The sequence below is a fragment of the Meles meles genome, chromosome 9 (genome assembly GCF_922984935.1).
Source record: "Meles meles chromosome 9, mMelMel3.1 paternal haplotype, whole genome shotgun sequence".
Classification (NCBI taxonomy): domain Eukaryota; kingdom Metazoa; phylum Chordata; class Mammalia; order Carnivora; family Mustelidae; genus Meles; species Meles meles.
Genome location: NC_060074.1, coordinates 59,918,730 through 59,933,840, shown reverse-complemented (window position 1 = coordinate 59,933,840; position 15,111 = coordinate 59,918,730). Strand labels below are relative to the sequence as shown.

General features: G+C 35.5%; 1 protein-coding gene across 2 annotated transcripts in view; it reads left to right on the top strand.

Moving 5' to 3' along the window:
• KCNH7 (potassium voltage-gated channel subfamily H member 7) overlaps positions 1–15,111 on the top strand; it is a 496,127-nt gene that overhangs the window by 463,412 nt on the left and 17,604 nt on the right. For both annotated transcript variants that reach the window (XM_046018072.1, XM_046018071.1), the window contains exons 12-13: positions 1,671–1,770; positions 10,469–10,732. In XM_046018072.1, coding sequence (XP_045874028.1) covers positions 1,671–1,770; positions 10,469–10,732 — 364 coding nt within the window. The remainder of the gene's footprint in view (positions 1–1,670; positions 1,771–10,468; positions 10,733–15,111) is intronic.

The following is a 15,111-nucleotide window of genomic DNA, read 5'->3' as shown; positions in this document are numbered from 1 at the left end:
AACAAAACTTTACCAATCCTTAATTGGAAAAGCCAACTTCATGTTGAAATTTATAAATTAGAGGGAAGGAATTCCCTCTAATTATTTTCAAATATACTGAATAACTTTAAGGAGGTCAATTAAATTTGACCTTTCAGGAAATCTTGGTTGACACACTGGATTTGAAATAGACTTGGTTTATACCGTGTATACCAGTTCTTTGTAGGAAATGGGTCATCCTAGGCTGGTGAAAGTCAACTAGAAGAGCTTGTTTTACACGGGGGTTAAAATATTCTCCCAGCTATTATTTACCTCACATACTGGTTAGCAAGGTTTCTTCAATAATAATGGAAAAAATTAAACACATTCAAGTTTAGGTCTGCATGTCACACAATATCCGAATCAAGAGGTATAAATTAATCAGGCTTCAACCCGAATCAAAATTAGTGTAACTCTTGTAACCCTCACTCTCTTCTACTATGAAAATGTGTCTTTATGACTTATCACTATTTTAAGAATACAGAATTGCAGCCTACAATTTACCACTAGTTTTATTCCTCCCAATTTTTCCCCAAAACCCCATTACCCCAGCTCTGATTCTAAATAGCTTTTTGCCAGAAACCAAATGTTGGGGATTTTGACACTTTCAAGTGTTTTTTTTTGTTTTTTTGTTTTTTTCAATGCTGACTAATATGCTCTCTGGGAGAAAAAATCCTCAAGCCAATAGTTAGGTAAAAGGTAGTAGTTTTATACTCCCAGAGTTACAGTCATTCCCAGCTACTGTGAAAGACTGAAAGAGGATAAGCTTGTAAAGTCACCAGGGTACCATTTAATAACCTGAAGCATCAACTCAGATAATTGCTTCTTTTCAAAATACTGAGAAGTTGAAAAATATCTAGTTGATAAGAGGTTCAAGTTATCAAATGCACATTTTTTTAATGAATTCAGTACTTTATTAAGATCTCGGTTTCATGTGACCAACTTCATTCTGATTTTGCCCTAAAAAACAACAAGATAACTTCTTTACATAAAAAGTTTAAGCAGCTACCAAATAAAACAGGCACTTCCATTGGTTTTACTTATTTGGGAGCTTCCATTTTTATTACAAGAATGATATTTTCCAGAGAGGAAAGAAGGAAGAACTGGGAAACAATAATGGGGAATACAAAAATAGGGAATACAATAACAAAATAATAAAATGCCTAAAGCACAGTGTTCATTGAATTTAACCTTATATTTATTGTTGTGAAATTTAACTTTGCGATCATTACCATGTATTTAAACATCATCAAGCTAGTTGTAATTAACTTTTACTTTTTTTCTCTGTGGTAATACAGATTCTGCAATTTTTAATTATTATTTTTATTTTAACTTTACCAAGTTACATAAAATACATTCCACATGAAAGAATACGTTGTCTCTAAATGTTGACAAATTATCCCCAAACACTTCTGATAAATAACTTCTACAACTATGATTTCCTTATCAGATGGTGAAACTACTAGAATTATTCTATCAGTCCATTTTATAATTTAGACAACCAGGAAGCAAAGGATTGTAGCTGTTTGCCTGCAATCTAATAATTAAGTCTCAAGTGGTGGAAATGATGTGAAATAGTAAAGAACTTACTGACAATACATTATGTTCAAATTGAATAATCTTCCATTTTATCTTCATGTCCATTAACAAAGGCTGATCTCTTACTACGATCACAGTCCGTGAATGATTCTGAAGGAGACAACTATAAACTACGAAGAAGGAAATTCTCATTTGATAGTGAGGGAGACAAAGGTAATTCATTTTATTTCTAAAGTTTAAATGTACAACATGTGGTTATTAGCTTTTCTTACTAGATGCTCATTTACTACTGATTTCAAGGGTGAGTTTCATTCAGGTTTTAGACAAGCAAACCCTTTGCTTTTTCTAGGACCTAAAGATAGGGTTACTTATCCATAGCTCTTAACTATGTCATTCAGCAAAGCCATCTGATATCTACAGAGACATCACAGATAGAGATATAGTGTAGGTTGGTTAAAAAAAGAAAAAAGAGAAAAATTTAAAAAGGAGACCAATTAATCGCAGTTGAATAACTACACTTGGGCTCCTAAACAGAATGTTTTGGAGGGAGGACCCTTGTTGCAGCCTGAGTGCTCTGTCCTTTCACATGTATGACGTGGACGAAGATGGTATTTGATAGATCTCTTCATCCTTACACTCTGACAGAGTTGCCACTTACTGTCCTTTCTGGGTTTTTCTCCCCCTCTAACTATTCTTTATGTTTTACTCATGTATTCAACGAATATTTAACATTTCACATTTTTAAAGAACTTCGATTTCTGAGGAACTAATTGTGTAAAAATAGCCCCTATCTTCCATAGGAAGGGAAATGGAACACCCTTTGTAATTTTGAATAAAAACAGCAGGTGTGTAACAGAATAACCTCATACCTCAACGGAAATCCAGATGAAGGTATATTTAATTGTGCTTGGGGAGATAAGAGAAGGTTTTCCTGAAGAAGTCTCCACTCTTACCCCACGCTGATCCAACAAGTATTCTAGTCTAAACCTTATCTGGCTCTCAGCAGAAAAGTCCCCTTGTTTTCTTGAATACTCTTCTCTTGGCATCTGTGATACTGCATTCTTCCAAATTTCCTTCTAATGCTCAGTAATTCCCTGAAGAGAATTACAGGATCATTATCTTCTAAACCAGTTATTAGTTATTAGAATTTCTCAAGGTGTGACCCTAGGCCTCCTCTTTCCTCATTCTGTACAAACATTCAAACGTTTTCCTGGGTGATCTCATTTATATTGTTTAATTATATTCTCACATAAGAGATGTGAATATTTACATTTTAATCTCAGACCATTTGAGCTTCAATTTCATATATCCAACTGCCTGTTAAGCTAACTTGAAATCTCAAAGGCAGCTCAAACTCAAAATTTCCCAAATTGAAATCATGAAGTCCCTCTGGAAACCAGTCTCTTCATGAGTTGCCATGTCTCTAAATGGAACCACCACCCAATCAATTGCACAAACCAGCTATCTAGACAGCTATTCTATCTAAGTGATCACCTTTTTTCAACCTCTCCATCAACTCTTGGCAACAAATCGCGTTATTGCTTCTCCAATATATATTCATTTAGTCTTCAAACTAGGTCCTTTTGGGTTCACTTCTCTCTATCTTCTTAGCCACAACTCTGGTCCAAGCTACCCTAATTTATCACCTGGAATAGTGAAAGAACATCTTAACTCACCTCTCACATCTGGCCTGCTCCTCTCTCATCTATTCCTTACACTGGACCACTGGTGATTTTATTTTTTCTAAATGCATTTATGTTTATGTCATGCACATATTTAAAGGACTTATCCTCCAAGGACTTCCCCTTCCCTCAACCACCCTAACCTGTTGTTCTCCCAACAGCTCCTCTATTTTGCAGCATTAATTCCAGTTGTACTTTTGTGTCCATTTGCATCATTATGTAATCAATGTTGTTTGCCCCTAGACTCTAAACTCCATGGAGATGGGAATTATTTAGTTACCTGTAACTTTAGTGCTTGTCTCGTAACAAGTATTCAGCAAATATTTGTTGAAAAAGTGAATCAGTCAATGAATAGAATTCAAGCATCTTCCTTTTGATTCTCTTTCTCCTTTTGACTTCATCCAAGTTCTGTCTTTGGCCCCTTTCTCTCTGAATTCTCTCCCTAGGGCAGCTCATCTACTAGCTTCAGCTTCCTCTACACTTCCAGTAAACTAAACTGCCTTCTCTTCCAAGTAAATCATTTCTGCCTTTTTACTTATATCATTCCTTTACTCAGAATTTATCTCTTATTGTCAAACACAGGCCCATGCACCACACCACACCACTTTTCTGTCAACCAAAATTACCTTTTTCTTGTCATGGTTAATCTTCAATGATATATTCGACATAACCTCTTTTTCTAAAATGTAATTGGCTTTATAAGCAATTCATGAATTGGGCAGCATCTTATCTAGCAAGTAGAGAGATGCTCTTCAATGTGAATTCTTCTCTAGATGTCCCCAAATATGCAGCCTTGCCCGCACAGTGGTTAATATTTATTGTCCTTTTTCTCTATCAAACTGCAGATTCCTTTAACAAAGAACGGTTGATACATATTTGTTGAATTGGGCTAATTGTTGAGTCCTCTGGCTGATTACGGAACAATAAACCACTCAAATAGGTGATAATTTATTTCTGCAGTGTCTTTCACTATTCTCTTGGTAACTTTTTCTAAAATCAGAACCATTACTCTCAAGCTGTTCTTCTGTAGGCTTAATCAAAATCTCTTATCCTAAAGTTAATCTCTTATTTTTTTCTCGCTGAATATGAAGAACAACTTGAAAATGTTGTCTACACGATAATGTTCCAGGTACACTTGAAGATTTATTAAATCTCCTTTCAATCTTGTTTATTTTCTTTATTCTCAAGCTAAATAATCTAATGTTTTTATCTCCTGATAAGGCCCTGAGACCATATCACAATGTGTTGTGCTCATGCAACTAGACATTTCTATTGATTCTGAAAACTTTTCTTTAATCACAGACTTAGTCTATGAGACTTATTTTATATAAAGTATACATAGTAAGGGATCTGCCTGCCTGTAGCTCTTTGAAGTTTCCTGGTGTGTCAATGAGTAAGCATGATTTTGGCAATGTGAAGACACAATTAACTCCAGTCATCCAGAATTTGAGAACCAATTCTAGTCGTCAGGACTCCATGGTGCTACAGCAAGTATATAAATTTGCTGGAAACAATCTAGTCCCCATTGCCCCAATTTAATGTTCTAAAGGCAGAACACTCATTCTATACATATCTTGATGTAGAATCAATTATAGGAGAAAAACACATACATAAATATAAAGAACAAAGAACTTTCAGAAAATTATTGATGCTAAATGCTATGGGGTACATAAACTAAAAGCTGCTCATGCAGTGCATTGATTATTTTAGTTAGTTTACTGCTCATGTGAAACACTGCCTTGAAAGCAGACAACCAAGAGTGCTGATGACTGTGAATCACTTAGCAGAGGCATCAAGAACCAGAGAGAAGAACATATGGACTGGTTGTGGAAACAGACAAAGGCTGAGTCCTACACTGCCACTCACTACCTACTCAAGGCACCAGAACTCTTCAGGCTTCAATCCTTACCACCTCCCACCCCTTCCAATCATGCCAGCTACACATTGTTAAGGAGCTTACATTCAAAAAGATACATTTAAAAAAAAAAGGTACATAGAATCTCTGGCAAGCTGACTTGAACAAAATAGAAGTTAGCATTGTGGATCACTTATCTCTTAAAATTAATTTGTTGATGAAGTTGCCTTGTCCTCATGAGCTTCCCATTTCTTCTGAAGAAATAAACCTACTTCTCAACAAGAGAAAGTTGTTAGTTTAGCTGTGAGTTTGAGGACCTCTTGTTGTTTGTTTATTCGTTTAATCTTCAAGTAGTTCTTTTCTTTCTTCAAATTCTGTACTGGAGGTGTCCTGGAACTGCCCAACTTAACTAAGGCCATTGTAGAAAGAGGTCCTACAGTTCCTGAGATGGAAGTAAAGTCATTGTTTCAGAAAGTGAAGAACAAAAATGATGCTTCAGTGACCTATTTAGTGGCCTTTGTTAAGGATTTATTAATATGGTTGGGCAGGGGCGCCTGGGTGGCTTAGTGGGTTAAAGCCTCTGCCTTTGACTCAGGTCATGATCCCAGGATCCTGGGATCGAGCCCCCGTCGGGCTCTCTGTTCAGCAGGGAGCCTGCTCCTCCCTCTCTCTCTGCCTGCTGCTCTGTCTACTTGTGATATCTGTCTGTCAAATAAATAAATCTTTGAAAATAAAATAAAATAAAATGGTTGGGCAGAACAGAAGTAAATGAGGTAGACTCATTTGGAAAATGCCAAACAAGTTGTCTCTAAGTAGTCTTCAAAGTTGGACTGTACTTACTTCAGAGTATGTCAATATGATTCATTCATTGGGTGATAGGAATAATATTTAAGATTTTATGTTGTGTACAGTTTATGCTATTAAACTATTATATATTATACATAATATATTAGTATATACTATTATATACTAATATATATGCTATTATGCTATTATACTATTATATATTATACATAATATATTAGTATATATATTAGTATATAATAGTATATACTAATATATTATGTATAATATATAATAGTATAATAGCATGTATAATAACACATAAGATACACACACATACACACATATGTATCTTTTAACCAGTAGGGTTTTCGTGACCAAATACTTGGAATATTCTGGACAACTCTTTCTATGGACAGAAAATGCAGTATCACAGTAGTATAGTAGTGTGAAAATTATTGAAGTATGGAGTAAATATATACATTGTTGAACCTACTTTTATGTAATAAAAGTGGTTTAATTCTATTAATTTAAGCCTTAAATATGTTGGTATTATACTTTGGCATCTCTTAGGAACATCTTCTCCAATAACAAATAATACTTAGCTTTTAATATCCACTTTAGTGATACATAAATGTAATTTGCTTTAATTTTTTAAGATAGTTTAAATGTTTTTATCTTGAATTTGTATAGAAAAATGACATTGGTCCCCTTTTAACATTCCTTGAGGCTAGAGAGGAACTAAGGTATTTGAAATCAATTAAGAAATTTATTTTAGAACTCAATTTTTAAAGAAATAACTTTTTTTTTAATGCTTCTGGACCTAAATGCTCAGTTTATTTCAAAACTGTTACCAGTAGGAAATCCAATATCAAATGCTGACAGGGCAGGACACATTAAGTGCCTTTCTTTGACCAAAATTTGGGTCTATCTACTGAGTCTGAAAAATAAAAATGGTAATTAATCTGAAATAAAGGCTCCATAAAAGATGGAGTGAGGAAGCATTTGCTCCTAGATTGTTTGAAATTGGGGAATGTTATATTATCATTCTTAAGATGGATGTGTCAACTACTCCATCAGGACAGTCTTGTCCTGTGCTCTTGAATTCAGTCTGAACCCAGAGAGACACCCACAAGGTAAATCACAAATGCTTTAGAATTGTGAGGAGGTAAACTGTCAACCTCCAGAAACAAGGAATTTAAAAAAAAAAAAGGCTAAATCATCTAAATCAGAAAGCAAATTTGAGGTTTAATTAAACAGACAAAAATTTTTCTTTGTAAAATGATGGTTAACAGGAGTGATTATACAATCTGACTTTCAGCAAAAGGGAAAAAGTAAAAACTCCCTTCCCTTACTGCCTGTAGAATACTATTTCTACTTAGGATAAGAATAGCCTTAAGAAAAAAATTGGTATCAAGAATAAACAGTACCTAGTACTATTTAATATCTATCAAATAATTCACTTTAACTAGAAGAAGGCAGAAATGGAACAGGTCATCAAAATCTAGAGGTACCTGGAGGCTAATTATAATGCATTTTAGCCTAATTTCATGTATTCCCTCAGCTAACCTCCAGCCTAACCCTGAGCAGTTTCAATTTTTAATCCACAAATAGATTGTCATTTCAACTTTGATTTTCAGTGATAGAATATGAAGTTTTGATTTCTCTAATAAAGAATAGAAAACCATGGCTGCAGCGAGGCTGCAGTAAAGAAACTGTCTATGTGGTCTGGGTTCCAGGAAGCAGCTGGCTCATCATCCAGGGGCAATGAACACAGAAATAAATGTAGAGTAACTCTCCTTATGAATTAGAACAGTTCAAGGATATCAGACTCTTTCTTCTTCTCTTGTGAGTCTGCTTTTACCTGGAATTTTTATTATAGACTTTAGAGACTATTTTATATATATATATATATATGTATATATATATATATATAGTAATCTGTTCCATTTTACTATAGAATAAATCATGATCCCTCATCCACCACATTTTGTGAATATTTGTCCTGAGTTGTAATCAGCAAGTTATAATTCAACCGAAAAATATCTCTCAACTGATGAGTTTGTCCCTTGGCATCCAAAATCAAGTCATACTTAGTAAACAAAGACCGAGCAAGACCCAGGTGGCAGGTAGGACAGAACATTTTACTGTGTGTGAGGACTGAAAAATCTACAGAGAACTCCTAAGACCTCTCAAGCCAAAAAGACAAAATGGTTGCATAATTTGTGATGTACTTTCCTTGCAAAGATCCATGTTAGCACTCTCCATACTTAGGTTGGAGGCATAAGAAGTAATGGTTAGTTCAGTTCACATTTGAATAGAAAGGACTCCTTGCAGTGGTTAAAAGAAAGGCATTCTCAGGAAGATGAGAAGCCTGCACTGATTCAAATCCCACTGGTGCCCAAACTACACCAAAGGTGTACTCAGGAGCAGCAAGTCACTAAGCAGGTGTGAGGACAAGTTAGAACAGTGAAGCTTTTCTCTTTTTTCCCCCTTACATTTACTACCATAAAATTGGAAATGATTCTTTTTTGAGGAATGAGATATGTTTAGAAAATCGGGAATGTGGACCAAATTTTCAAGAGGGAAGAAGTTAAAACCAAAGAAAACAGAGGATGAGATGATAATAATGAACTTGAGAAGTTTAAGGAGGACTGTGCCAGGGACATTGGAGAGAAAAGGAAATGCTGATCTGAAAATTTACAGCCAATTACATTAGTGGTTGAGTGGGGAAATGTAAGTGACGCTGAGCAACCAATGTGTCCACAGTTCTTGAAACTGGTAGGGGTGCTTGGGTGGCTCAGTCAATTAAGCAGCCAGCTGACTCTTGGTTTTGCCTCAGATCATTATCTGTCAGGATCTTGAGATCCAACCCTGCATGGGGTGCCCTCGCTCTCTCTCTCTCTCTCTCAAAAAAGGAAAGAAGGAAGGAAGGAAGGAAGGGAAACTGGAAAGGTCTGTGATCTCAGCAACGGTAAAATCACTGAGCAAGTATGAAATTTTAAAGAAAATAAATTAAACAATCAGTTTTTGCTACATTTAATTGACAGAATATAAACTAACTCCTTAATAACAATTTCACCTAAACCTGATTTTTTATTTATATGAGAGAGAGAGAGTGTGTATGCACGGGTGCACAGGCACAATCAGGGGAGGGCAGGGGAGAGGGAGAGAATCTGAAGCAGACTCCACTGAACTCAGAGCTCCATGTGGGCTTAATATCACGGCCCTGAGACCATGGCTTGAGCTAAAACCAAGAATTGGATACCTAACCCACTGAGCCACCCAGGCGCCCATAAAGTTGATTTTTAACTCTCTTCATTTTTACCTTGGGCTGTTTTCTGGCTTCTCATATTTTAAATTATGATACATATTTTTTAAATAATTGGAAGTTTCTCTGGAGTGGCTTAAATCAGCTCATTTGGCCTTCTATAAATAATAGAGTAAGCACAACCAGGCATAGAGTAGATGGGGACACTATCTTAACCATTTCTCTAAAAAATACTACACCTTCTGGAGTTGTGTTAGTTAGTTATTAGCAGTTACCAGATGGAGAATTATATTGTCTCCCCAGGACACTAATGGAAATAAGTTCTGGGATTTGTCTTTTTGAGTCTTCCCTGCTGAAATATGTTCTAAAACAACGTTCAATGCTAAAATTATCCTGACATTTCAGTATAAAACAGCCAATATGCACTATTGGCTTTAATGTGATTAGGTAAACCCACCTTAATTACTGTATTTAAGCTTTATATTCTTTGCAGTATGCTACACTACCAAACTTCCTGGAATGTCAAGGCCATTACATATACTGAACTGAGTTTGAAATTCATCCCGTCAGCCTTTACTACAAGGAAGCTTCTGGTTTTGACCTTTGCAACACATGACTGCCTGCCACATGAGAGGGCATACCGCTAAAAACAAACAGCCTGCATAATCGTGATATTTTAGAATAAGGACACATTTTTCCCTCCCTTTTTCATTTCCTTAAAGAGACAGTGGACCAGATTTTAAGAATACAATTGACTAATGAGCATGTATAAATAAGGTTATAAATTATGGGTTTTTTTTTCTGAGATGTAAACATTATTAATATTGCAGATATTCTTTTAATTCTACCACAGTGTATTTCATTAAGATAATCTAATGTCTTTAAATCAAGAAAAGATTTTCCTTAAGTGGCTATATTCTCAATGGGGAAAAGAGAATAAACATCTTTCCTGGTGGTTTTAAATAAAATTATTTTTTATTTTTATTTTTTTGAAAGATTTTACTTGTTTATTTGACAGAAAGAGAGGGAAAGAACACAAGCAGGGGGAGGAGCATGCAGAAAGAGAGGGAAAAACAGGCTTCCCCACTGAACAGGGAGTCCAATGCAGGGATGTGAGACTTGATCCCAGGACTCTGGGATCATGACCCAATCTGAAGGCAGACACCTAACCAACTGAGCCACCCAGATGCCCCTAAAGAAAATTCTTTGTTACAGTTATTTAAAGAACATAACTATTAAAAATGTAGTTTATATATAGTTAGGAAATATAACATGCATAGAACCTCATGTTTGATTATCCTATAAAATATTTTTTGATAGATTTTGGCAAAGGGAAGAGTGAAAATGGTCCTGAAGACTCTATAGATACCATAAGACATTATCAAATTTCCAAGAAGCACTTTGAAGAAAAAAAAAGCAGATCTTCATCTTTCATCTCCTCCATTGATGATGAACAAAAGCCTCTCTTCTCAGGAATAGCAGATTCTCCTGCAGGAGTGGGGAAAGCAGCTGGACTCAATTTTGAAGAAACAGTGCCCACCTCAGGAAGAATTCACATAGATAAAAGAAGTCACTCTTGCAAAGGTAATCAAGGTTCTCAGGAATCAGACTGTCCCCCTTGGGTGCTAATTGTGAAACGGCGCCTTCTCACAAAGAACTGTACTCACACATGTTAATTTAATCTGTTTACAACTTCATGAAATATTTGCAGAGTTCAGATCTCAGGTCAGGTATAAAGCATTTGTGTAAATCTGGAAGAGTGTTAATTATTCCTAAACATTGATAGCGTAAGAGGTTTTTGTGGTAGTGAGATTTAGCATAATGCCACATAGAACATCGTGGGAAGGTCTATTGTAACGATTCTGACAGGGAGTCGGGATTACTGAGTATTTCGAGAGAGCTAACCAGTTAATTCTTATATACGTATAAGAACCTCTGTACCCACTCCTCACCCCCAACCCAGTCATTTTCTTGGCCAATATGTTAGCAGTACAATAAACACCAGAAGAATTTCAGTTTTCTAGGAATTATGAGCAAATAGGGAGAAATGCCCTAGGGGCATTTACCCAACTCATTTAAACACATTTGTTTAGCATCTCTATGGGAAGGAATACACAAATATATGGGTTTTATTGTAGAAAAGATGCATGAGTTGGAGAATGATGTTTGATTAATGTATGCAAATTTGGTCTAAAGGATGCAAAATAGGAAAAGGTAAGAACTATCACATGGAGGAACAATTAACTCAGCAAAACGGGAGCTAAAGCTGCAGATCTCATTAACTCTAACCTTTTTAGGTGGGTTCAAGAACAGGTGTGGGTCAGACTGCTTGGGTTCCAACCCCGGCTCCCTTTATTTGCTTTGTTCACTTGCTCCCTTTATGTCTTTGAATAAGTGACTTGACAGACCCCACTAAGCTCAGCTTGCTCATCTTTCAAACAGAATAACATTTTCTAACCAACTAATTGTCATTATTGAACAAGGTAACATGCATAAATCACTTTTCTCTGAAATAAAATCCCTCAGTTTAGTAGTTTCTCATAGATTTTATTTTGTAAGTTTTTAATCACTGAATGTATATATAAAATGCATATGTACAAATGGATATATAAAAACATAGAGATAAAGAATGTATAGTCAAGGGGCGCCTGGGTGGCTCAGTGGGTTAAGCCGTGCCTTCGGCTCAGGTCATGATCTCAGGGTCCTGGGATCGAGCCCCGCATCGGGCTCTCTGCTCAGCAAGAAGCCTGCTTCCTCCTCTCTCTCTCTGCCTGCCTCTCTGCCTACTTGTGATCTCTCTCTGTGTGTCAGATAAATAAATAAAATCTTTAAAAAAAAAAAAAGAATGTATAGTCAAAAAAAAAATCAAAAGAATATAACAGAAATAAAAGGAAAATGGTCTTGACCTGGCAAGATAGCAAAATTTTGGCACAGAGTAAATAAATATTACCTAACCTTGTCACCATTATTTGAAGTGACTATATCTGACAACAGTAGTTTATTGAATCTAGGATGTTTAGGCTTCACATTTTTCCAGAGTTACTTTCCCTATGCTACCAAATCAGCTTTTGCCATGACCCCATGTTGGAGTAAGCTAAGAATATATGCAAATGTTCTCTGGACAATTTAAAATCTTGATGAAGCGAATGAAAATAGTGCCTCATTTATCACAATGGAAGAATGGAATATTAGATGTGATTACCAAATGTCCCATTTTAGTTATTTATGAAATCGGATTCTGGGAAGTACTAAAAATAGGAAAAGGTTGTATTATGGAAGTCAGAAGTTCTGAAGAGCTCACTAAACCATCTCTGTGTCTCCAAAAGTCAGCAGAATGTGGACCCGATTTTTTTTAAAGTACTTTTGTTGTTTTCTTCTTGAGTTTTGGAGTCTCAAGTGACAAGTCATTAAAGATGTATTTTTGGGACTTTATTTGACTTTGTAATGACTCTTGTTGACAGTGAGTTCTCATGCCCTTCATCTTGTATTTTTCTTGGCCGCTTCTTCCAATTATTTTTAATTAGCTATTCTTCATGCAGGGTAAAAAAAAAAAAAGTATCCTAATAAATAATTTTAATATCTACAAATTTTTAATTTCCAAAAATGTACAACTCAGTCCCTATTCAAATAATAAATCCTTACCTTGAATGAAAATGCATAGCTAAATATTCATGTCAAATGAATAAAATAATTGATGTCATACAGAGTTGACCAGTGTGACACATAGTTAACCTGGTTAATTAATCTGACCAATTAATGGAGAATTCTAAAACTTCATTCACGGTAAATTTTATCCCTTAATGATTTGTTAAGGTGATGTATTATGGGATGTTCAAGAAATTGAATACTGTGTAGGGTACAGCTCCAACAGCTGCAGGGCAAACTACTAAATCCCCACAACTTTTAGTTTAATCAGTAGGAAATTTCATTTACTCACATTCCTGCACTTGCCATGCTGCACTTAACAGAAGAGCACCTTTTTGGCAAAACCGAAAAGAAAAAAAGCAAATTAAGTGGATTCTGTTCCTACTTAGATTGAGGTAAAAAGTTAACTCTCGAAAAAATGTGTACCCAGAGCACAGTAAAAGTTTACTTTCTCTTCATCCATTTCCAGAAATGTGTCTTGCAACTATAGCAACATTTTCCAAGGCAACCAAGTGCAGATTCTTTCTGAGCTATATTTAGAAACTGTCTACAAGGATGTTCATTTTGATTAAGACCACTAACCAGGATTTCCCCTTTGAACTTTTTTCTTCTATATTGCTGTTAAAACGAGCCAATCGTGCATATCCAGACCTTAATAAAAAATTAAATTATAATCAAGGAAGCTTCTGTCTAATAGTTTACATTTTATTCATTTCTGCTGAGAAGATAATCAGTTTTTTTTCTAGAGTGGTAAAGAATATAATCCTACATAATTCATGCATGTGATTCACCATTGTTATTTAAAAATCAATTTATTATATATGATTTGTGAACGAGAGAGCTGTTAAGCATAGGCAGAATTCTGTAAGCTTTCTTGACACAAAACTTCTGAGCATTATATGTAACTTCCGTCTCACCAATTCTTACTGTCTTCTCTAAAGATTCCTATAGTAACTGGCTAGCAGGTGGCTAGACAGGGACAAGCATTGGCATCACCAAACCATTATATGTGTGTTCCAAATATTTGGGATTGCTGCTCCAACATTGCAAACCTCCTGTATTGTTGGGCACCTGGGTGGCTCAGTGGGTTAAAGCCTCTGCCTTCGGCTCAGGTCATGATCCCAGGGTCCTGGGATCAAACTCCACATCAGGCTCTCTGCTCAGCAGGGAGCCTGCTTCCTCCTCTCTCTCTCTCTGCCTAAATAAATAAAATCTAAAAAAAAAAAAAAGACATTATATTGTTATTTTTCATTTTGAACAGAGTTACAAGTCTATGAATAATAAGTCATACTTTCCAGTGAAAATCTGCTGATACATTGCTCAAAAATTCAGCAATATCATTTTTCTATGTTCATTTTCATTTTGTTTTTGGTAAAATCAAAAGGAAATATTCTGTCCCTTTAAAAGACAAAAGAAAACACCAGGATCCCATAGGCTAAAGAAGACTTCCTTAATCACAAAGAACCATTCTGGAATTCTTAACAACCCCTATGAGATCTGATAGCCATTTCTACAGAACAGAGAACCTTGACCTTCTGTTTTTCTAATGCTGTCTATGGAGGTGCTAATTCCTTTGGTAGGGCTTCACCCAGTTGAGGCAGCAATTGTAGGCATCTCATTAGAGAAATTTCTGTGGATTCAATGGTAAAGACATAACCATAGAAGAAAGAATACAGAGACTTTCTCTGTTTCTTGAAGAAAGGGGATGCTTTTGAGTTGACTGTACTTTGGGAGAAACTGCAGGAAAGGAAGGGACTGCAAGAAGCCTGCAAATCCTGCTCCCTATTTCTAGAATCATACCTAATCTTCCCAAATCAGTTACTTTCTACCCATTTTTTTAAATAGCTGAGGATATAAATTCCTTAACTTTACATAACTTTTGTCAGTGTTTAATCATAGCTAGTGTCCAAAAAAAAGAAAAAGAAAAAAGTAAAAAAAGTTTTTCTATCAAACCCAAATCACTTTCTGTAATTCAAATCTATTTCCATGGAAAATGAAGACCAGTTTTAGATACTCTTTTCCTCCTACCAGCCCTCCCAGTGAGGAGAAGATGTCACTTCTTTATGTCTGAAATAAACTCCCAATTCCACTAGTATTTTTTCTAGGGTTTTATTTTCCAAACCTAAATCATTTTAAGCTCTTATGTGGATATGTAAAATGTAGAGGGTAAGAAAGCAGAAGAAAAGCCATCAAAGTGTATGATAAAAATGAGAGAAAAAGTAAGAGACTACATTTGCCCTCCAGTATTGATAACTTGCAAATACAGATGGTACAAGAAGCCAAAAATTAAAAGGAGATTCATCAGCAGTATAAGAAAT